The 24,901-nt window shown below is 42.3% G+C and overlaps 1 protein-coding gene across 2 annotated transcripts in view; it reads right to left on the bottom strand.

Annotated features, from left to right (window-relative positions):
* The window catches only part of ASCC1 (activating signal cointegrator 1 complex subunit 1), a 219,357-nt gene that overhangs the window by 75,097 nt on the left and 119,359 nt on the right, over positions 1-24,901 (bottom strand). For both annotated transcript variants that reach the window (XM_075841554.1, XM_075841555.1), the window contains 4 exons: positions 24,381-24,517; positions 22,461-22,580; positions 6,502-6,626; positions 2,453-2,532 (listed from right to left, as the gene is read on the bottom strand). In XM_075841554.1, the coding sequence (XP_075697669.1) occupies positions 2,453-2,532; positions 6,502-6,626; positions 22,461-22,580; positions 24,381-24,517 (462 nt within the window). The remainder of the gene's footprint in view (positions 1-2,452; positions 2,533-6,501; positions 6,627-22,460; positions 22,581-24,380; positions 24,518-24,901) is intronic.

Genomic DNA, 24,901 nt, shown 5'->3' with positions numbered 1-24,901 from the left:
ACCCCTGGAATCACCCCAATTAGAGGAAATTCAGTTTGTTCACTTTGTCACAAATACACAAACTACAGATATGACATGAAACAATGTTTCTTTAGTAGCTGAATATTCGGACTCTGTAAAAACATACCTCAAATAGATTAAAAAAAAATTATTGTAATTAATGGCATATTTTTTCCAGTTCTAGTAGAGGAAAAATTCTGGAATCACTCAATATTGAGGAAAAAAGTACGAAATCACCTTGTATCTCAAAAACAAATACCGGCACAAGTCTAAAAATACAAATAAGGGCTTATTCAGACAAGTGTTAAAACAACGGCCGTCACACGACCGATGTTTCAACGGAGTGTGTGATGGGTCGGCAAAAAAATAGGACATGCCCTATTTTTTTGCACTTCACGCATCCCTACATAGACTCTAGTCTATGGGTGATGCGTGAGAACGCGTCCCACACGGGTGCACCTCAGACATGAAAAACTGCAAATTTTCACGTCCGAGGTTGGCTACGTTCGTCTGATTGTAGCCTTAGTCTTACAGACCTGAACGAGATGATGGACTAATTATAAACAAAAATGTCCCTAAAGCTGCATTCACACAAGCGTGACGGATTTACGTGCATAAAAAACACACGTAAATCTGTCCGTGTGCTTTGCGTTATTGCATCAGTGTGCTTTGCGAGTGGCATGCGTTTTTCACGCACTCGCAAAGCACTTCTTTTTTTTTTCCAATGGCATTTTGATGCGCAAATCACACAGCACCCATTGACTTCAATGGGCACATAGGTGCGTGAAAATGCACCAATATGGGATGTGCAGTGAGTTTCAGAGCAGCCGTATCTAGCGCTATTCACTGAATCCATCAGTCCCGCGGACCTGACGTCTTCAGTAACAGTGGGTCCTGTGTGTCTGTGACATGAGGAATCCACCTGTAAACTATCACATCTATCACATCTAAGTTACTCGGCACGGGTGTACTTAGTCTTTATGCTGCCAGGCGAATACTTAAATGGCGTTCCCCAATTTTCTCATGTTGCAGACTCCTGTTGTCAGAAACTCATTCCACGCAAGTGAATAGGATTTTACATAACGTATAGTACATATGTTCCGGCCTCAGATTTTCCTCTTAGCGTTCTGGGGGAAACTCCATGGCAAACCCCGCAGGGAGAACATTTGGATATAGCGGTCAATTTTTGGGTATTTTCCTCAGCAGAAAATGTTCGCTGCATGTTTTACTATCTTTGGTGGTGAATAGTAGTGAAGGAGTTAATGGTGGTCTATGGAAGTGAATGGGTTGATGAGTACACTTCTGTACCCCCTCTATCCCATACTGCCCTCAGATAGGGCAACCTGACAGCGCCACTTTAAGTCACATAATGTTTTCATAAATTCCTTACTTGCACATAGTCAAGTATGAGTGCCCCGTATATTGACTGTTACAGTATGATTCATACATTAAAGCATCAACTTCATGACATATATATAGTTCCACATCAACAAATAGGGCACGCTACAACTTTATAGTGTTTCTTTCTCTACGCAGGTGTCACTTGACAGGTACATATAATCATGTGACAACTAAGCCCCTCCCAGTTTGGGGATCTTGGAAATGACAATGTCAATAATTTAACCTAAACAATTTCCATTCCATTCTACTGGAATCCAACAAGGGTGTCATCACTGTAACCTGATGAGATGATTGAGGCTTTCCTGCAGCTTTCAAATATACTTTGAGGCAGATTTACAAAGACTGGCATTCTGGGCTGTTTGTGCGGCCCATTGGGAAATCAATATCAGCCAGGAGATGGCATAGATTTCCGCTATAATTTACAACAAATTCTGACTAAAAAATGTAGCGGGCCGCGTGTGGCCCCTCCTCCTTGCGCTAAGCCCAGACACATTTTTATATAAGTGGCAAGAGCGTCGGAATACAGTAAAACATTACAAATTATTGCGCAAATATCGCGTGCGCCATAATGTGCGTCATTTTTTAACGACAGTAAAGTGGCTTGAACCTTTTAATAAATTCCTCCATTTTTTGTTTCAATTGTCACCCTTTTCAAGATCTCTGTTTGCTGCCTGTAAATGGAAACATACTTGTTTACACCTAGAGGCTAAAAAAAATCTTGTGATCATTCAATACTGACACGGGTGTCCAGCTCTTATACACCAAACCCTGCACCTGTATCAGTTGGACAGGTTTTCAGCCTCTGGATATAAACAATGTTGTTGTTTTTTTTGTTTTGTTTCCATTCACTGACAGAACTCCGGGATATTGAAAATGGTAAAAAAAAAAACGGACACATAAACTATATTAGAAAGTGTAAAAATGTTGCACTACACAGTGAATAAGCTGTATTTACATAAGTCCAGAAAAACCCTGTTCAATATACCCAGTGTAGGAAAATCGAATTGTCTCTAAACTATTATCTTTTTAACTATAACAATTTCCCACTGACCTTCAGCACATTCCTGGCATCAAATGACTCCCGTTCTCTTTGGCCAGGCTTTCCAGGGGATATGGTGGTTCTATCTTCAGCTGTAAAATAAAAAAAGAACGTTTATGTAGCCCTAAATGATAGTAATAAAAGGAACAATCCTCTCATACAGGTGATAAGATAAAGATCTATATAATGGGGGGAAAGAGGTTCAAGTTTCGGTTTTTTTAATAAAGAGAAGGAATTACCACCACACATAATAATAAAGTAAAAAGACTAGTTAATTACCCGAGCTGAACCTTTACATCTAAGTTGAATTAATCTCAGCCTCATACATCATAAACACATTACAGACACAATATAATAGAGCCGTGTTATTCTAATGACTACGCAGGTTGTTAGGAATACAGTGCAGCATTGCGTTCAGAAAGCCTTCCTTGTTTCTGCTGCAACAAAGCACTTCTTTTACTAGCAGCAGCTCTGATTTTCATGTGTATCACGCAGCACTGGAAATGCTTGAAGACTGCGCTCTTATTAGCCGCTTTTTTTTCTATAATGACCTGAAAAGGCAGACAAACACTATAGAGCTTCTTACAAGAAAAGCACAATCTAATACTGCATAGAATACATAGATGTGTTACAGTTCCCACATTTTAAAGCTGGACTTGAGAGCTTTATTAAAATACAAAATTATATATATATATATATATATATATATATATATATATATATATATATATATATATATACACGCACACGCACACACACTGGTCCTTCTCAATGAATTAGAATATCATCAAAAAGTTAATTTATTTCAGTAATTCAATTCAAAAAGTGAAACTCATATGTTCTATACTGTAGATTCATTACACACAGAGTGATCTGTTTCCAGCATTTCAGAATTTTTTTCTCTTAATGTTGGTGATTATGGCTAAAAGTTAGTGAGAACCCAAAATTTAGTATCTCAAAAAGTTTGAATATTATGTAAGCCCAATTTCTATAACGATTTTTAATACCGAAATGTTGTCCTAGTGAAAAGTATGTCCAGTATCTGCCCTCAATACTTGGTCGGGCTCCTTTTGCATAAATTACTGCATCAATGCAGCGTGGCATGGAGGCGATCAGCCTGTGGCACTGCTGAGGTGTTATCAATGCGGCGTGGCATGGAGGCGATCAGCCTGTGGCACTGCTGAGGTGTTATCAATGCGGCGTGGCATTGAGGCGATCAGCCTGTGGCACTGCTGAGGTGTTATCAATGCGGCGTGGCATGGAGGCGATCAGCCTGTGGCCCTGATGAGGTGTTATCAATGCGGCGTGGCCTGGAGGTGATCAGCCTGTGGCACTGCTGAGGTGTTATCAATGCAGCGTGGCATGGAGGCGATCAGCCTGTGGCCCTGATGAGGTGTTATCAATGTGGCGTGGCATGGAGGCGATCAGCCTGTGGCACTGCTCAGGTGTTATGGAAGCCCAGGTTGCTTTGATAGTGGCCTTCAGCTCGTCTGCATTGTTGGGTCTGGTGTCTCTCATCTTCCTCTTGACTTGATGTTGCTCAGTGGTCCAAAGTCCTGTTGTTTTCAGATGAAAGTTAATTTTTGCATTTCATTTGGAAATCTTGGTCCCAGAGTCTGGAGGAAGAGTGGAGAGGCATCAATCCAAGTTGCTTGCAGTCCAGTGTGAAGTTTCCACAGTCAGTGATGGTTTGGGGAGCCATGTCATCTGCTGTTGTTGGTCCACTGTGTTATATCAAGTCCAGAGTCAGCGCAGCGTCTAGCAGGAAATTTTCGAGCACTTCATGCTTCCCTCTGCTGACAAGCTTTATGGAGATGCTGATTTCATTTTCCAGCAGGATTTGGCACCTGCCCACACTGCCAAAAATACCAATAACTGGTGTATTAACCACAGTATCACTGTGCTTGATTGCCAAGCAAACTCACCTGACCAAAACCCCATCGAGAATCTATGGGGTATTGTCAAGAGGAAGATGAGAGACCCCAGACCCAACAATGCAGACGAGCTGAAGGCCACTATCAAAGCAACCTGGGCTTCCATAACACATCTGCAGTGCTACAGGCTGATCGCCTCCATGCCACGCCACATTGATAACACCTCAGAAGTGCCACAGGCTGATCACCTCCATACCACGCCGCACTGATAACACCTCAGCAGTGCCACAGGCTGATCACCTCCATGCCACGCGGCATTGATGCAGTAATTCATGCAAAAGGTGACACGACCAAGTATTGAGGGCAGATACTGTACATACTTTTCAGTAGGCCAACATTTATTAAAAATCATTTTTGAAATTGGGCTTATATAATATTCAAATTTTCGGAGACACAAAATTTTGGATTTTCATTAACTGTTACCATAATTATCAAGATTAAAAGAAAAAACTGCTGGAAATAGATCACTCTGTGTGTAATGAATCTGTATAATATAGGAGTTTCACTTTTTGAATTGAATTACTAAAATAAATTAACTTTTTGATGATATTCTAATTCATTGAGAAGGACTAGTATATAGTTATGATTTTCTGACCTCTAAGTGGCCCGACAGATTTAATGTTAAAGATCTCCCAGTAACATAGTACAATAGCTAGAATAGTAATGACATCTACATGGAATTGTCTATATCATTGCTAAAGCAGTGCCCACTCAAATGCATCGGAGATAATGCTGCTGTAATACAACACATGTGTATCCTCCATTGCACTGTATCATACTAAGGGTGAGCTGACAGCGTTAGTTTCCGTTGATGGTTTCCGTCAGACCTTTCCAAGAGGGGAACCCATCAATGGACTTTCTCAGTTCCGTAAGGTTTCTGCTTTTTTGACGGAATCAATAGCGTAGTCGACTGCACTATTGTTTCAGCCCAAGAAAATGGAAGCCCTACGGAACGGAGACAAACCATTAGCAACAGAAGCATTACCATTGAAACCAATGATAATGCTAACGGAAAGCTATGGTTTCCATTTGCCTTTACGTCCATGGGTTCCCATCTGACAGAACCCATCAACGAAACCTAATGCTGATGTGAACAGGCCCTAAAAGGAACATTTAAGCAGCCACTTGCCATGATAATGCTTCACTGCCAGAGATCAGCAATAAAAGATTCCATTGGGCAGAAGCGATCTATGATTGATGTCTTTTATTAGGAAATCTGTATTGAATCCTGGGAAAATATGCCAGGGAATCGGGAATTATTTACGGAATCCTGGACCCTTGTTTGGCCTTGCGTTGAGGAGTCAGGAGCCACACTATGACCACCCGGGCATACACACTTTCAAAACCATGCTGCCTACTTCATTATGCCCTGGTATGGCACAACTGAATCTGAATATTAGCAACACATTCAATTATCACTGTATCCTGTGGGTACGCTAATAATATAGCTAGTAGGTGCATTTTTTAAACCAGTGTGTGCCAAGCTAAATGTTTTTTTTTCTTGAACTAAAGCTCCTTTTAGACGGCCTGATACAGCAAGTCGATCGGCGCTCGTTCACTCTATTTACAAGGAGCAATCGTCGGTAATGTATGTTACCACGATCGTTCGTCCCCATGCATTTACATTATGTCCGCAGCACATCTGCAAGTAAACCCAGATTTATTCTAGTATTCTTTTAATATATTGAATTATTTTACAGAGCCACACCTATGTCAAACTATTCAAGAGATGCTTAAGTACCAGACGCTGCAGAACAGCAACATCAAAGCTTCTATGATGCTTATTCTGGGGCTACTAAATCTATAGTGTTGATGACTTATAGAAAAACACGTATAAAAGTTTTGATACTTTCAGAATTCAGAACATCTGAAGCAGTATAAAAGCCTGTTATCTATCACACCTAAACTTGCTGTCCTCTTCTTCTGCCACTCTGGCACTGAATATAATTTTATTGTCAAGAAATATCATTGTATATTGGAAGCACTTGTCTGTTACTTTTCGTTCCCTTTCTGTGAATTACAAATGTGAAGACAACAAAATATGAAAGTGAAGCAGACGAGATTAATCAAATGAGCAATACACATATTCCTGACTTCATTTCGTGATCAGTAAGACAGAACACTTGCCTAAGGGGTCTCGACGAAACAGCGTGTTCATAACTGTAGCGTGAAGTTTTACTCTGTCCCAGTCTTTTAGCATCAACCCTGAGCCCACAAATCTCTGCATGAGGCGATCCGCTATGAGCTGCAACCTGCGTGAGAGAGGGACATATTTTATAGATATCTTCTTCAATTCACTTGCATAATACAGAGATAACGGAGAGGAAAACTACGCAGCTATGCAATGAAATCCCTGAAGTCAGAAGAGGAGAAACAGATCCCTTGTGAGACTGTACGAATGTCGGCCAGTGCATTTAGAAAACTTGTTTAAAGTGCATTAAACATAACTGAGAAGATGTTTTCTATATGTTAACTTGAAATCATGCCGCCATTTATTAATAGTATAAAAGTAAATGCTGGTCTTTGACGAAAGCCTAGCCCAAACCATGACATAGGACTCTCTTAACCATGTGTTATACAGCAGAAGACATAAGACTTTCTTCTACTTGAGTTTCAAGGCTGTGTAAGGAAGTGTAGATTGTCCACATCTGTCACAGCTGTAAATTTACAAAGTGTGGTATAGGCCAATTCAAAACTATGAGGCGAGACAATATTAAGCAGCAGTTTTTAAGGAGGTGTTCCAATGGGATAACCCCTGTCCATAAACCCTATTAAACCATGGGACGTGACATTGTACACCCAATTTAAACTCCTTTGAGTCAGAACTCCTTTTTAAAGGACTATTCCCATCTTATAATGTAATGGCATATCACTGGAATATGCAACAACCTTTGGGACACCAGCCAATCATTAGAAGAAGAAAAAAAACACGGTCCCTATGGCTTATTCCCTGCACAGCGGTGCTCTCGGTCACCCGCTGTTCAGGGAACTGCCACATAGACCCATTTAAGTGAATGCTGTGCTGTAGTCTTTTGCACATCAGGTGGCCGGGGGCGCCGATGTGCAGGGAAATACAGCTTCTTAATTCTGAGTATCGTGGAGGTCAATGGACTTGGATCTCCACGATCAGGAAGTGATGGCATATCCTAGTGATATACCATCACTTACCATCATGGGAATACCCCATTAATTAAAAATAGCTGTAATAAAGTATCCAAGTCAGTTGTGTCATTTTATGGTGTTAATATTAAAATTAATCAACAGTGAAAACAGTGAAACAATTGACTACAGCAACCATTCAAGTCTCTAATAACTTTATTCAATTTGAGAAAAAAAAAAACAACAGATTGGTCATTATAAGCAATGCAGCGGTTTTAATTTGTACTTTCTAAGGGCCTCTTCACACGAGCGTTGTCTTTCCGTGGAGGGGTTTCGTTTGCATCACCATTGACCTCAATGGTGACGGAAACTTTGCTAATGGTTTGTTTGTCACCCTTGTGACAGGGTTGAGTTGTTTTTGACAGCTGACTGCGCTATTGATTGTCAAAACAGCGGAATTCTGCCATAATGGTGACAAACGGAAACCATTAGCAAAGTTTCCGTCACCATTGAGATCAATGGTGATGCAAACAGAAGCTAAGGTTTCCGTTTGCCTTCCGTTGAGGGGTTCACCCGACGGAAAGCCTCAACGGAAAGACAACGCTGATGAGAACACAGCCTAAGGTTATGTTAAAATCTGCATTTGTTTTTCCGTTTTTTTGTTCCGTCATATAAACAAAAAAACAAGAAAAATGGAAGCACTGGATCCGTCACATGACAGACACCAACAGCGCCTGACAGAACACATTGATTTTAATTGGTTCTGGTCATGGATTCCATGATTTTGTCTGGGATTTTTTTACAAAATCTGCAGATGTGAACAGTACTTTAGACTGACCATACACATTAGACAGTTGTCAGCCAAACACTTGTTCAGATGACAGCTATCTCTCCCGACTACACCATGAACATTATCATTTGTAATGTGTATTAAAGGGGTTTTCCCATGAGGAACATTTATAACATATAAACAGGATATGTTATAAGTGTCAGATAGATGTGGATCCCACCTCTGGGACCCGCATCTATCCCTAGAACAGGGCCCCCCAAACCCTGTTCTACTGCTCTGTGTTGTGGTTGAAGCGTGTGATTTCTGACCATGAATTACGGAAACAGCGTAGCTCTCTGAGCTACGCTGTTTCCGTAACTCCCATAGTAGTGAATGGTAGTTACAGAAGCAGCGTGGCATATGAGCTAGGCTGTTTCCCTAACTACTATTCAGTTCTATGGGAGTTACAGAAACAGCATAGCTCAGCGACTTATGCTGTTTCCGTAGTTCCCGACCATGTAATCAGTAAGTGGCCGGGAGGAAGCGTGAGCACAAAAAGCCAGAACAGGTTTTGGCAGGCCCAATTCTAGAGATAGGTGCGGGTCCCAGACAGCCTGTTCCTTAGGGTAAGTAGTAACAGCAAAAGGGAACGCTTTATGAATATTAGAGTAGACAAAAAGTAAGTAATTTCTTGAGAAAACAACATTCTAAAGATTCTAAATATTGTTTACCTTTTATCCAGAAAATCAAATAATTCTTGAAGCAAATTCCGCAAGTGTGCTACACTAATTAGAAATTAAATTAGGGCATCATTAACTATACGGTTTGAAAGCACATTTGATGAGGTCAAGAGGTGGCTGGAAAGCAATCTGTTTGTGTGATTCACACCGCACTACAGTAATTGTGAGATAACTATTTCCAATTACTCAGCGTAATAGAAGACAGTAGCTAAGAAAAAAGCAGGTCATTTCCATATCGATTTATTTTACCATTTTTTAAATATTATTTCTAGTGCGGTTTATGAATTCTTAAACTTGTTTTCACACTGTTATGTAGGCGGAGACCACAAGACATAATAGGTAAACAATGTGATATCACAAACTTTGAATATGGAATTATTGTGGGTGAAACAAAGTGCAAGTGTAAGCAAAAGCAAAACTAGGACAACCCTTGTCCATATGCCCTATTAATGCCTATGGACCTAACAGAAGCAGACCCTGGTCACCTGGGTCTATTAGCTGTAGCGGTGAGCCACCATAAAGAGCGGCTCTCTTGCTCTGGAAGGCAAGACACAGCCATGTATTACATAGTCACCCACGCAGGGAAAATGTGGGACCTCAAGCATCTACCCCATGTGATATCTGCAGCCAAGCCTACAGTGATCAGCTAATGATCAGGCCCGATGCTTTCTGAAAGGCGGTTGTCTAGTTGAGACAACCCTTTTAATGTTTTCAGAGAGTGGACAATAAGGCAAAAAACAAGGACTAAACGTGATGTCTGGGGTTGTAAACGGATGGTTGTTAGACCAAAAAGTCAAATAAAATATCAGATATTCTGAATCAGAGACCAAGTCAGACAGCCTCTCAATGTACGGTACACTATACGTTACTGCATATGGGTATGAACAAAAGGTGGCCAATAAATTATGGTGCTTATAATAAACAGACTACTAAGAATATTCGTTTAGGAATGAGTAACATCTTGACTGGCTACAGGATGCCAAATTTCTAGTTTATTGAGCTAGTCAATGGGGTTCTGCGACTTTACTGATTTTGCGTGGACAAATGTGGAACAGTTCACATGACGCAACAACAAAAAAAAAAATCGACTAGAATGAGCTCCTTGGCTATACAACTCCTTATTTTGTACTTATTAGATACATTTTTCCATACTTCTTTATCATATTATAGCCCACAGTACATAGAACTGAGCATTTTTTGTTACCCGATTCCAAACTAGGCGGCAGTTTATCAAAAATATTATAGAGACAGATGTTGGCTGCCTATCGAACTATTTACCTTGCCAGAAGCACTGTAGCTATTTCATTCAAATGACTCAATACTAAAACAGAAAGGCTTGGACCATTACAAAATTACATCCTGTACTTTATTTCTTTCCAGTTGGCAGTAGGTAACATAATGTCATAACTGAGAAAGTGTTTTATTCAGTACTCTTTTTTTTTTTAACAGTTTCAACGTTTTAGACAATATTAGTTGTAAAAATTAAGAAAACATAAACTGCCATCTTTTAGGCTCTGTTCACACTATTGTCATGGCTTCTGTTTACAATAGAACCATGACAGCTCTGCTGGTTTTTGAACGCATACCGATGTATGTTGACGGAGATCACAAACTTATAATTGGGTCCATTCCAGAGAACAAGGTGGTTGTAGCAGCACAGTTTCTCAAGCAGAAAAAAGATGCAACAGTCCATTTGCCTAGTGTGATAATAGCAAAATTATAGATTCATCGTAGATTGTGGCAAAATGACAGTGATTCCACAATGCATGATGTGCTTGTCCACCTCAGTTGCAAACTGAGATAAACTAAAATAACTAGGGACAATATTCCTTAGTATAATTAGAATTAAAAGGGTTTTAAAGGTTTTAGCAAAATGGTCTGTCTATATGATAAGCCATCAACGGGGGTCTGACCCTGAGTACTAATCAGCAGAACTGTCCATGAGTTTGGTGATGTATTTGGTATGCAGCACAGCCCCATTTGAGTGAATGGACTGGGCTTTGGCTAAGCTGCAGTACTAGATACAGCCCAATGGACGAGGGAATGGGCTGTGGTGGTGCTCAAAAGAGTACAGATGCAGCTTCAATTTTCCCATAGGCGGGAGAACATGCAAAATGTGTTTGTGTTGCACAGGACGCCTTATTCTAGTATTTATCCATATGGAGCAGTATGCAATATTTTTTTCTATATATATATATATCCCATTTTAGTCTAGTTTTCACAGTTAGAGCTCAAACTAGCGATCTGGGTGTTTCCTGCCATCCCTGTTAACAGATCGCTGATAACAGTGATTGCATCTTCTTGTAGATCATATATATCTGAGAAAACACAGAACGTGTCGTCTCTGCCTGCCCTCTAACCCCCTCTGAAACAAGGAATCCCGTGACATTATTAATAAGGTCACATATTTGCATGGCAACTGCCCAAATACAGAGCCAATTGCCTCTGCACTCAGAAACGCAGCCCTAAAAAATGTGTTTTACCAACAAGATTGAGTTCCCAGTCACAGTAAATAGTCAGGATGTCAGAGTGACAGCCCGATCTAGGCGTCGCACCTTGTGCGGGACCATGTACTGCCAACACACAGAACACATGAATTAATCGACTAATGGTATAAGAACTGCTCAATGTGACGTTAACTTATGTGGAGCTGGCAGAAAGGGATTCAATATTTATCGCATGGCTTTATGCATCTCATGCAACTCCCAAAAACTTTTACTAAAAAAAAAAAGAAAACCAAAAATATACTTTCGTGAGAAATCTAGTATCCTACCGACAATCTACTCCATCCCCAGCAGCCACATTTTAATGAAGACTATATGACAAGTTAGAGACTACTCCATGTTCTCTTTTATTCCGCTATACTTATATATAAAATCTTTAGAACCCCTTTAACACGTTGCTTAGCAACAATAAATTGCAGAGGTTGGAGGTTGAGTTATTGCATGAAGAATTCAGGCAGACTTCCATAATGATGATGTAGTGGTTAATTATTTTCCAACCACAATTGTATGAGATGGCGTAGAGCTTGCTCAGCACATGCGCTCTTTACGAACAGAGCTATTTGCAGCAGCATTATCGTATGTTTTTCATAATCCTTCTGGTTTACATCAGTGGTTTTAAAAATGACCAGTCATGAAAGGGGGAAGACAGATGAAATAATTGCCATCCCACATTAGAACTAATGCATTAAGTGAATATGGCATTTTATTAACTTATAAATTTTAATAGGAGACAATAAGATATACTAGCCGCAATATATAAATGTTTTTTTTTTACTATGCCGTGAAACTAGAAAATATCATTCAAGAAAACCGTGAGCAAGAATGCGAAAATAAATGCCTGGTAATTGGAATGGGAGCCGTTATATATATTTATTGTCCTGGATTGTGAATGCAAATGATTACATCTATACCAATTAAATAGGATAAAGTTGTAATTAAAATCTGAACTGTAATAAAAGAGAAACATTTTCATCTTTCAATGTGAGTCTCATTGAAACTAATGGTTCAATATATTTGCAGTTTGTATTGTTGGTTTGTCAATAATCATATTCTTTTGCTTAATTAACCATTTATATTGTTAAAGGGGTCGCTGATCACTGTGGGTCCAGCTTCTGTAGCCCCTGGCGATCCTATGATATTGCAGGGAAAATCAGCAAGCGTACACAATTTCTCTGCATTGGGCACTGCAGAGGAATTGTAGTATTAGTTTGAGTCCCTTTAAATAAATGGGCAACAATGTAATACAGTACATAGTGGAGCGGAGTTCTTCAGAGCAGAAGCCACTCTTTGCAGCGGCTCCCAAAGCTAATGGAGGGGGAGTCTTCAGTGAGAAACCTCCCTCCATGACAACCATGTGCCCTATTAGGGCATATAGAAAGGGGCTATCCTCCTGGGACAACCCGCAAAGGAATTAAAAGTATAGACCAAAGGTAGAAAATATAGACATAATATGAATACTAACTAAAGACATTGGTTGACTGAAATTTTTCATCAGTAGATGGTAAATCAGGATAGTGGACATTTATATGAAGCCAGATTGACTGTTTGAATAACGACAACATATGACAATATTTTCTATACTGGTGATTTTCTTTTGTGTAATCTTGAACTTGCTGTAAAAAAACTGCTCATTCGAGGAATTTCCACCGTTTTTTATAATTAGGACTAAAACACTGTATCTGTCACTCTATGTTTGGCGCACAGTGACAGGTTTACAATGTTTCATAGGTTTAGAATCACGTGTATACTACTATAAGACTAAAACATACTCAAGACCAAAGACTGTGCAGCCAAGCAGCAAATTGTAGGATTAAATCACTGAACATCACTAGTAAACAAGACCAGTCAATATTGTACCTGCCAAAGGAGAATTGTTAATGAACAAATCCTCCAGAACTCCAAGGAAGCTTACACGGTCCAAGTGCTTGCGCTTGGGTCATGGCGCCCTGGCAAGAATGGAATTAATCCAGACTTGTTGCTACAAATGTCAGAAAAACATGGTCCAAATTGGACATAATGAAAACCCTTCAGATAGTCAACTGCCCGTTCCTCACATGTTTAATAGAGCAATGCATTGTTAGCAAAATAGTGTGTACTTGAATCAGAGTTCTTCATTTAAAATTTTTTTATATTATCACAGTTGAAAATCTTCAACAATGTGCAGTTTTATTATATCGCTTGTTCTGGAATAATGCATTTTTTATATAGCATTAATACTGTATATTCTTCAGGGCTACACATCGACTGTCATCACTCACATCAGTCCTTGTCACCAGAGGGGCTAGTTGTCCCATTGCACACACACACACACACACACACACACACACAATAAAAGGACAATGTAATAGGAAGCTAGAAATCACAATAGCAGATTTACTACTGCGTCTGGGTCGAGAAAGTGACGAAAAATCTGTCAAATGTAAGTGCAAATTAGTGCAGTTTGTGTAATGACGGGGGTGGGGAGACAGACAAGTGAGCCCTAATCTACCCGCCACTCAGTCCCTGCCTACTTGCAACGACCCGACCCTAGGCGATGGGGTACAACTGGGCGACGGTCCCTACGCTCAATAAGTGCACGACAGACAAACAGACAAGGGTACACAGAGCTAGGGGGAGAAAGAGGGAGTTGACCACGGCAACACCGTGAGCAACAAGAGAAGTGAACAAGCCGAGTCAAACCAGGAGAGTACGAGGTGCCAAACGCAGAGCAGGAGAGTAGTAAACAAGCCAAGTCAAACCTGGAGTGTACGAGGTACCAAACGCAGAGCAGGAGAGTAGTCAGCAAGCCGGGGTCAATATGAAGCAAGGACAATAGTACAAGAAGCTGAAGCAGGGCCAGGAAACCAAACGAGAAGAATCACAAGCAAAGGAGGAACAGGAAAGGCAGGTATAAATAGACAGAGGGCGGGAGCTAGCTCCGTCTGGCCATGCTGTGATAGGTTCTCCCACTCCTAAGCCTGCCACCCTGAGTGGTGGAAGATGGAGTCAGTCTCACAGACATAGAAGCAGGTGCAGACTGATTATCTATGGGCGTTAACCCCGAAGCTGTGCCTGGCAGATCCTTTACAGTACCCCCCCTTTTATGAGGGGCCACCGGACCCTTTCTAAGTGGACCTGGTTTACTGGGGAAACGAAGGTGAAACCTCCTGATGAATATCCCAGCGTGAACATCCCGAGCGGGTACCCAAGTCCTCTCCTCAGGCCCGTATCCTCTCCAATGCACCAGGTACTGGAGGGAGCCTTGGACCATCCTGCCGTCCACAATCTTGGCCATCTCGAATTCTGCCCCCTCAGGGGTGAGAACAGGGACCGGAGGTTTCCTCGAGGGAGCCAAGGACGGGGAGCAGCGTTTAACGAGGGAGGCATGGAACACGTTGTGTAATCGAAAAGATGGGGGCAACTCCAGTCGGAAGGAGACAGGATTGAGGACTTCAATGACCTTGTACGGCCCTATAAACCGGGGAGCAAACTTCTTGGACGGGACCTTAAGGCGCAAATTTTTAGACGATAGCCACACCAGATCCCCGACAATAAACAAGGGGTTAGCAGAATGTTTTCTATCTGCCTGAGTTTTTTGTATGCTCTGGGACGCCTCTAGGTTCTTCTGAACCTGAGCCCAGACTGTGCACAGTTCTCAATGAACGACCCCTACCTCGGGATTGTTGGAACTACCAGGTGAAACGGAAGAGAACCGTGGATTAAACCCAAAATTACAGAAAAAGGGGGAGACCCCTGACGAGTTACGGACCCGGTTATTAAGGGAAAATTCGGCGAGGGGAATGAATGAGACCCAATCATATTGACAGTCAGAGATAAAACACCTTAAATATTGTTCTAGAGACTGATTAGTCCTCTCAGTTTGGCCATTAGTTTCAGGATGGAAGGCAGAGGAGAAGGACAGATCAACCTCCAACTTTTTACAGAAGGCTCTCCAAAACAATGAAACAAATTGTACCCCTCTATCAGAAACAATATTGACAGGGACCCCATGGAGACGCAGGATGTGTTTGACAAACAAGGTAGCTAACATCTTAGCATTGGGTAGTTTCTTGAGGGGCACAAAATGGCACATCTTACTGAAGCGGTCTACTACAACACACACCACCGACTTGCCTTGAGATGGAGGCAAATCGGTGATAAAATCCATGGAGATATGGGTCCAAGGTCTCTGGGGAATGGGTAAAGAACAAAGTAAGCCCGCTGGTCGGGACCTGGGAGTCTAGGACCTAGCACAAACTTCACAAGCGGCGACGTAGGCCTTGATGTCTTTAGGCAACCCAGGCCACCAATAGTTTCTGGCAATGAGGTGCTTGGTACCCAGGATGCCTGGATGGCCAGATAGTGCGGAGTCATGATTTTCCCTAAGTACCCTTAGCCGGAATTGCAGGGGAACAAACAGCTTGTTCTCAGGAAGGCTCCCGGGAGCTGAACCTTGATCAGTCGCAATTTCAGAGACTAAATCAGAATCAATAGCGGAAATGATTATACCTGGAGGCAAAATACAAGCAGGATCTTCCTCCGAAGGAGGGCTGGCCATGAAACTACGTGACAGTGCATCAGCCTTAAAATTTTTAGACCCAGCCCTATAGGTAAAAACAAAGTTGAATCTGGTAAAAAATAACGCCCAACGAGCTTGTCTCGGGTTTAGCCTCCGGGCAGATTCTAGGAAAACCAGATTCTTGTGGTGGGTAAGGACAGTTACCTGGTGCCTAGCCCCCTCCAGGAAGTGGCGCCACTCTTCAAATGCCCATTTAATGGCTAAGAGTTCGCGGTTGCCAATATCATAGTTACTCTCAGTGGGTGAAAACTTCCTGGAGAAGTAGGCACAGGGACGGAGATGGGTGAGGGACCTGGTACCCTGGGACAAGACAGCCCCCACTCCCACCTCGGACGCGTCAACCTCCACGATAATTGGCTCCATTTGGTTGGGCTGAACCAGCACCGGGGCCGAGATAAAGCACTTCTTAAGGACCTCAAAAGCCTGGACAGCCTCAGGAGGCCAGTGGAGGAGATCAGCACCCTTGCGAGTGAGATCCGTAAGAGGCTTAGCGATGACCGACAAGTTAGCAATAAACCTCCTGTAATAATTAGCAAACCCCAGGAAGCACTGTAACGCTTTCAGGGAGGCAGGTTGGACCCATTCTGCCACAGCCTGGACCTTGGCAGGGTCCATGCGGAATTCATGAGGAGTGAGGATTTGGCCCAAAAATTGTATCTCCTGCACCCCAAACACACATTTTTCGGTCTTCGCAAACAGTTTGTTTTCTCGAAGGACCTGGAGCACCTTCCTGACATGCTCAATGTGGGAGGACCAGTCCTTGGAAAACACAAGTATGTCATCAAGGTACACTACATGAAATACCCCCAGGTAGTCTCTTAAAATCTCATTTATGAAATTCTGGAATACCGCGGGAGCATTACACAACCCAAAGGGCATGATGAGGTATTCGAAATGACCTTCAGGCGTGTTAAACGCAGTCTTCCACTCATCCCCCTCTTTGATGCGGATAAGGTTATACGCCCCCCGTAGATCAAACTTAGAGAACCATTGGGCCCCCTGAACCTGATTAAAGAGATCAGGAATCAGAGGAAGGGGATACTGGTTCCTTACAGTGACCTTATTCAAGCTTCGGTAGTCAATGCATGGCCTAAGACCACCATCCTTCTTCCCTACGAAGAAGAAGCCAGCACCTACCGGAGAAGTAAAGGGGCGAATGTAACCCCTGGCCAGGCATTCCTGGATATACTCTCTCATGGCTTCACATTCGGGACAAGAGAGATTAAATATCCTACCCTTAGGGAGCTTAGCTCCTGGTACCAAATTGATTGCGCAATCATATTCTCTAAGAGGAGGTAACACTTCGGAGGCCTCCTTAGAGAAAACATCGGCGAAGTCCTGAACAAACTCAGGTAGCGTGTTCACCTCCTCAGGGGGAGAAATAGAATTAACAGAAAAACATGACGTCAAGCATTCATTACCCCACTTGGTAAGGTCCCCAGAATTCCAGTCAAACGTGGGATTATGCAACTGCAACCAGGGAAGGCCTAAAACCAAATCGGACGATAATCCCTGCATTAACAGTACAGAGCACTGCTCCAAATGCATGGAGCCAACAAGGAGTTCAAAAACAGGGGTATGCTGTGTAAAATAACCATTAGCAAGAGGAGTGGAGTCGATACCCACTTCTGGGACAGGTTTAGGCAAATCAATCAAAGGCATAGCTAGAGACATAGCAAATTCCACAGACATGATATTAGCAGAAGACCCTGAATCCACGAAGGCACTGCCGGTAGCAGACCTACCACCAAAAGAGACCTGAAAGGGAAGCAAGATTTTATTACGTTTCATATTTACGGGAAATACCTGTGCGCCCAATTGACCTCCCCGATGATCACTTAGGAGCGGAAGTTCTCCGGCTGCATTCTTACGCTTAGGACAGTTGTTCACTTGATGCTTGTCATCCCCACAGTAGAAGCAGAGACCATTCTTCCTGCGGAAATTTCTACGTTGTTGGGGGGACACGGAGGCCCCGAGTTGCATAGGTACCTCCGAGTCTTCCGTGGAGGAACGAAGCAACGGAACCTCAGGAGGCATCATGGGGGAGTCAGAGGAGAAAACATCAAGACGTTCAAGTCGTCGTTCCCTGAGACGTCGGTCAAGTCGTACCGCTAAAGCCATAACCTGGTCTAGGGAGTCAGAAGAGAGATAACTAACTAGCAGATCTTTCAGGGCGTTCGACAGACCCAACCTAAACTGGCACCTTAAGGCAAGGTCATTCCACCGAGAAGCTACGCACCACTTCCTAAAGTCAGAGCAATACTCCTCAACAGGTCTCTTACCCTGACGTAAGGTCACCAGCTGACTCTCGGCAAAAGCAGTCTTGTCAGTCTCGTCATAGATGAGTCCGAGAGCAGAAAAGAAAAGATCAACGGAGGAAAGTTCAGGGGCGTCAGGAGCCAAGGAGAAGGCCCATTCTTGGGGCCCTTCCTGGAGCCGGGACATAATTATACCCACCCGCTGGCTCTCAGAACCTGAGGAGTGGGGCTTTAAACGAAAATAGAGCCTACAACTCTCCCGAAAGGAGAGAAAAGTCTTCCGGTCCCCTGAGAACCGGTCGGGCAACTTGAGGTGGGGTTCAAGAGGTGAGGTGAGGGGGACTACCATGGTAGCATCAGGCTGGTTGACCCTCTGAGCCAGGGCCTGGACCTGTAGGGAGAGACCCTGCATTTGCTGAGCCAGGGTCTCAAGGGGGTCCATAGTGGTGTCAGGGACCAGGGTAGACTAGGTATGGGCTTGTGATTATGTAATGACGGGGGTGGGGAGACAGACAAGTGAGCCCTAATCTACCCGCCACTCAGTCCCTGCCTACTTGCAACGACCCGCCCTAGGTGACGGGGTACAACTGGGCGACGGTCCCTACGCTCAATAAGTGCACGACAGACAAACAGACAAGGGTACATAGAGCTAGGGGGAGAAAGGGGCAGTTGCCCACGGCAACACCGTGAGCAACAAGAGAAGTGAACAAGCCGAGTCAAACCAGGAGAGTACGAGGTGCCAAACGCAAAGCAGGAGAGTAGTGAACAAGCCAAGTCAAACCAGGAATGTACGAGGTACCAAACGCAGAGCAGGAGAGTAGTCAGCAAGCCGGGGTCAATATGAAGCAAGGACAATAGTACAAGAAGCTGCAGCAGGGCCAGGAAACCAAACGAGAAGAATCACAAGCAAAGGAGGAACAGGAAAGGCAGGTATAAACAGACAGAGGGCGGGAGCTAGCTCCGTCTGGCCAGGCTGTGATAGGTTCTCCCACTCCTAAGCCTGCCACCCTGAGTGGTGGAAGATGGAGTCAGTCTCACAGACATAGAAGCATGTGCAGACTGATTATCTATGGGCGTTAACCCCGAAGCTGTGCCTGGCAGATCCTTTACAGTTTGGCCCAATTTTAATGTTTACACCTCACTAGATACATTTTAAAAGTGCTCCAAAAACGGGGTGTGACTTAGCAGGAAAGGGATGTGGCTTGTGGAAAAGGGCGTGGCTTAAATGTGCCACTGTGCACCAAAAAAAGAGCACAGAATTCTGGCACCAAATCAAAAGTGGTCTAAGGAAGAGAAAATTTTCTAACAGGTCATGCAAGATGCGCCAGAATTATCATGCAACGTTGTGATAAATTTGCTGTGTTAACCTGCGCCGATCAACAAGACAGCTCGATCGGTGCTCGTTTACTTCTTTCACAAGGAGCAATGTGTGGGGACGAGCACTCATTACTCCGATCGCTTATGCCCATACATTTCTATCACAGGGAGATGTGCTGCCGATAACGATAATATTTTAGGCTGCAGAAACAATATGATCAGCTGATGAATGAGTGTTTGCTCAAATATCGGCTGAGTGTTGCCCTGTTCGGGACCAGATTGTCTCATAAAAACATAAACTTAGAACGATCCCTATTCCGCTACAAGGCTATATTCACACGAATATAAAAACGGATCAACTGTCAGTTTTTTATGGCCATTTTGCATCAGCAGATCTTCAAATTTTGATGACCGTTTTTAATGCCAGTTTGTCATCCGTTTGCCATCCGTTTTTCATGGCCATTAAAAAAAACTGATGAATTTCATGTCAGGGTTTTTTGTTCCAACCCCTAAAAACACTACAATGCCCAAGTAGGTTGAACGACAGCATCACTGAGACGAACAGGTGCATGTCAGATGATAAACTGATTAATTTAGGATTAATTGTGGATTATTTTAAAAAATATACACATGGTTATTATGCTTGAGAAAGGTCCATGTGGGCTGAAACGTTGCACTGACGTATGGGTGAATAAAACTTTTTTCACTGAATTGGAACGTGTTGTGCTGCCTATTAGTTTGGAAATACACATGGTTATTAAGCTAAATGCGTAAAACCAGCTATAATATACTCTGTGTGGCTAATATTAGTGTATGAACAGTTAACCTTTTTGTTGTGACTTATAAACGCAACCTTATATTTTAACAAAAACGTGAAAATGGGAAGAGTTTTAAAAATCAAGGCCGGCAAACCTGGCTCTCTGGAAGAGTATTTCGAATAACTAATACTGTGAAGAATGATCAATGTCTATTGACTTAAGAATAATGATTCTAGACATAGAAGGATTGGAATTTCACATTTAAAACCAGGGAGCACCTTCCCTTCTCCATGAAAAGACTAAGCATTTTCCAAGAACATGATAACCTTATCGGAAGTTCATACGGAGCCTCAATTCTATGATTGTCTGGACCAGATACATGCCAACTTCTTAGAAGAATGACAGAAGAGTGAAAGGTGGGCGGATTAAATGTCTGCTGTCTGAGACTCAGATATAGATGCTCCTTTATCCAATACTGATTATATTAGCAGCCTAATTCATCCGAGCACCAATACATCCACACATTTATGGCTTTCTACAGACATTAGCCTGCCGACAGGGCTCCTCTATACCTAGTCTGTCACACAATCTGTTGGAAATACTGCATTTAGCTGGCATGCTGGACAAATTTGCACAAATTACCTCAGGGTACAAAAGAAATAAATGTGCAAAATACACATAATTAGGCATGAATAAATATGTTCAACGTCTTAGAAATGACAGCTGAAATCTAGTTGTTATGAACAATCAATTTTCTTTTCATTTATTTATTTTAGATTTTTATTAAGTGTTTATAACAAAGCATTAGTGTCGTAGTACCTTGTCCAATCAGCGTGGTGCAACTTATGACAAGCCTTGCCTAGCGTGATCTCGCCAGACCACGTTAGGAAAAAACTTCTCATCAAGCAAATTTGTCATTAGCTGCCCCCCCCCCCCCCCCCCTGATTGGATAGCATCAAAGGCTGTGAAAATGGCTCCACCCCAGAAAATTCACTGTACTTCACACCCCGTTGGCAGACTGCAGTGAATTTACATATCATGTGCCAAAAGAACGGGGGAAAATAGCTCGGGAACGGGGTGGGAGAAGCAAGAAAAGAAAAACAGAATGAAAACAGGGAGGAAGTGGGCTAAAGTTAAGATTTGTAAATTAGATTCTAGGACCTAGTGACAAGGTATGATGAGTTACAAGCCTATGACTTTTTTCCACAGGGGATTTTCCTCTCCCGAATGTTAAAGGTGCCTTTTTCTTAGATATTGCTTAGACTTCTAGTTTAAAGTTATACATTGATACTCATTGCGTCTATAAATAAAAGACAGTCCATGTCTATTAAAATAAATATAAATGCAGATGGGTCTTATTTTATAAACTGTAACAGATATAATGTTTGTGATGATCTTCAGCGGGTGCAATGATGCCCTTAAAGTGGCTCTTCGGGGTGGCAGGCCAAAGTGTATTGCCCTTTCATTGATGTTTGGATTATTGTACTATGTCAGACAGCAGGAAGATTTTGCGGCATCCGTAAATGCCAATGGACTTGCCCAGCACTTCATCTGATAGGCGAATGTAACCATTTATTACCCAAAATTCTATGCAGTTTGGGTCACTTAGCTTGGGAGTGAAGGTCCATCCCACATTCAAAAGTTATGTCTACAATAAAATCAAACTATTATTTTGTGAACTCCAAGAAAGTAGGAACAATTTCAAGTATTAATTTTTAAGAGATTGCTATAGCTCTGAATGCATAAACTCACAGTAACATCTTTGGAAGAAGTTCCGCAAATATCATACAGTATGTTGTACTTAATAAAAAAAACTTGATGGAATCAAAAAAAGGTTGAGTAACTTTTTAATGTACAATGCATTGCTAAACATGTACTGATGTTCTGTATTACAGGCCGGATCCTGCTATCTCACGCGTACACACGCACATCTTGCAGGACACACACGCACAGACCCCCCTCACAGGTAGTGACCTCAGACTAACAGACATTAGAGAAGATCCTCAGTCAGTGCAGAACGTGTAAAGGCATTGGGTAGTTGGAGAAGTGCAGTAGGCGGACAAATAGCTGCAGCATAACTAACCTTTCTGATCTATCCTTCATCTGGACTTTGGCATACAGGACATCTACCATTGCTGGATCATCATTCATATATTCTATTCCAGATACTTCCACTTCCATAGGTTTCCCAGCAGCAATTTTGCTTTAAAGGAAATAGTTAAAAATAGAAAACATCAGTGACTGTTTAGCCAATTCAATAGCTATTTTCATGCACTAAATAGAAATAGCTACAATATCAATAAAAACATTTGTGTAATGTTCATTTTTTTTTTAATGAAATTCCATTTGACTCTAATGGATTAACCTAGTGTGTCCTAGGTAAAGCTGGGCACAGCCGCTGTGAGCCAAAATGGCGCAAGGCCACAGCCACATTTAACAGACCAGCACCTCTAGCAGGTCACTGCGAAAAATTATGACACCAAGTTGTGCCCCCCCCCCCCCCCCACTGAAACGTAAAACCGAGGTGCTGCTTTCCATCTGACAGGAGGTCTTGCCAAAAGTTTGCCCCAGATGTAAGCAATTGTATCTCTCAGCATATATGATAAATTTTGACCCCCAAATGTGGCTTGAACCTAGCCGAACATATGTTAGTAGGACTCGTTGCTCAATCATGCTTATTTCTAGGGGAAACTATTTTATACATTTTAAATTTATAAAGCATCACAAGTAGTGCTAGCGCTTGTGCCAGAGGTAACATAACTGCAGTGTTTACAGAATTCTAGACTTCTATGATTGGATATAACATTTCTAGCATTAAAGAGGCTCTGTCACCAGATTTTGCAACCCCTATCTGCTATTGCAGCAGATCGGCGCTGCAATGTAGATTACAGTAACGTTTTTATTTTTAAAAAACGAGCATTTTTGGCCAAGTTATGACCATTTTTGTAGTTATGCAAATGAGGCTTGCAAAAGTCCAAGTGGGTGTGTTTAAAAGTAAAAGTCCAAGTGGGCGTGTATTATGTGCGTACATCGGGGCGTTTTTACTACTTTTACTAGCTGGGCGTTCTGACGAGAAGTATCATCCACTTCTCTTCAGAACGCCCAGCTTCTGACAGTGCAGACACAGCCGTGTTCTCGAGAGATCACGCTGTGTCGTCACTCACAGGTCCTGCATCGTGTCAGACGAGCGAGGACACATCGGCACCAGAGGCTACAGTTGATTCTGCAGCAGCATCAGCGTTTGCAGGTAAGTAGCTACATCGACTTACCTGCAAATGCCGATGCTGCTGCAGAATCAACTGTAGCCTCTGGTGCCGATGTGTCCTCGCTCGTCCGACACGATGCAGGACCTGTGAGTGACGTCACAGCGTGATCTGGCAGAAGCTGGGCGTTCTGAAGAGAAGTGGATGATACTTCTCGTCAGAACGCCCAGCTAGTAAAAGTAGTAAAAACGCCCCGATGTACGCACATAATACACGCCCACTTGGACTTTTACTTTTAAACACACCCACTTGGACTTTTGCAAGCCTCATTTGCATAAATACAAAAATGGTCATAACTTGGCCAAAAATGCTCGTTTTTTAAAAATAAAAAAACGTTACTGTAATCTACATTGCAGCGCCGATCTGCTGCAATAGCATATAGGGTCTGCAAAATCTGGTGACAGAGCCTCTTTAACTCTAATTCATAGTTCTCAGGTCACAAACTTTATCCTAGTTACCAATAATCTAAGTATGGTAAACCGTATGATGAAGTATTTTTATTCTTCAATGTGATCTAATAGATATAATGATGCATATCACTGTATTACTGATGTATTAAGGGGGTTATCTGCTCGGGACCACCCTCTATGAGCCAGAAGAGAGAGCCGCTAACAAGCACCAGCTCTAACTGGCAGGCTCGGCCAAGTCCATGTCCTCTGAATACCCGCCAGGTAATACATTTCAGCTTACTTTCTCTAGTCGGGGGTCTGAGACAGCCCCTTTAGTAATGATTTACTTACTCCAGAAATTCTTCTTTGCAGCTGTGTAGAAGTCGAAAAGCCTGAGTCACTTCATTCTCATTAAGCAAAACCAAGGTCCCAATTGTTAGATGGAGCTTTGCGGGGTTCTGGAAAATGGTGCTTTCAATTCCATGGTCCTATACAAAAATAAAAATAAGAAACATAATAACATACAGAAAGCAGGATTAGATTTATTCTTAGCGCCATTCCTTTCAATAACCCTGCTTCATGCACAAGCAGTTCTCAGTATAATATCTGTATACTACACAGTGTAGAGCATTTGTATTCTTCATTAGGCACAGCAAGAAACGCTGTTTTGTAGATGGCAATGCTGACAATGCCACTTTACCTTCAAATTGACAGAGAATGACAGATACTTACAACATTACACGTGATCTGTATATGTTACTAGGGGAATCAAATAGTTTTTTACTTTTATAAACCCAATGTTTCCAAACTCTATATATTTCTACTATATAACACAACTGTTCTTTATATCCATATCACTGGCACAATCACTG

Source organism: Rhinoderma darwinii, chromosome 11, assembly GCF_050947455.1.
Source record: "Rhinoderma darwinii isolate aRhiDar2 chromosome 11, aRhiDar2.hap1, whole genome shotgun sequence".
NCBI classification, from domain to species: Eukaryota; Metazoa; Chordata; class Amphibia; order Anura; family Rhinodermatidae; genus Rhinoderma; species Rhinoderma darwinii.
The sequence above is the reverse complement of the archived record's forward strand: the minus strand, read 5'-3'. Positions and strand labels throughout refer to the sequence as shown.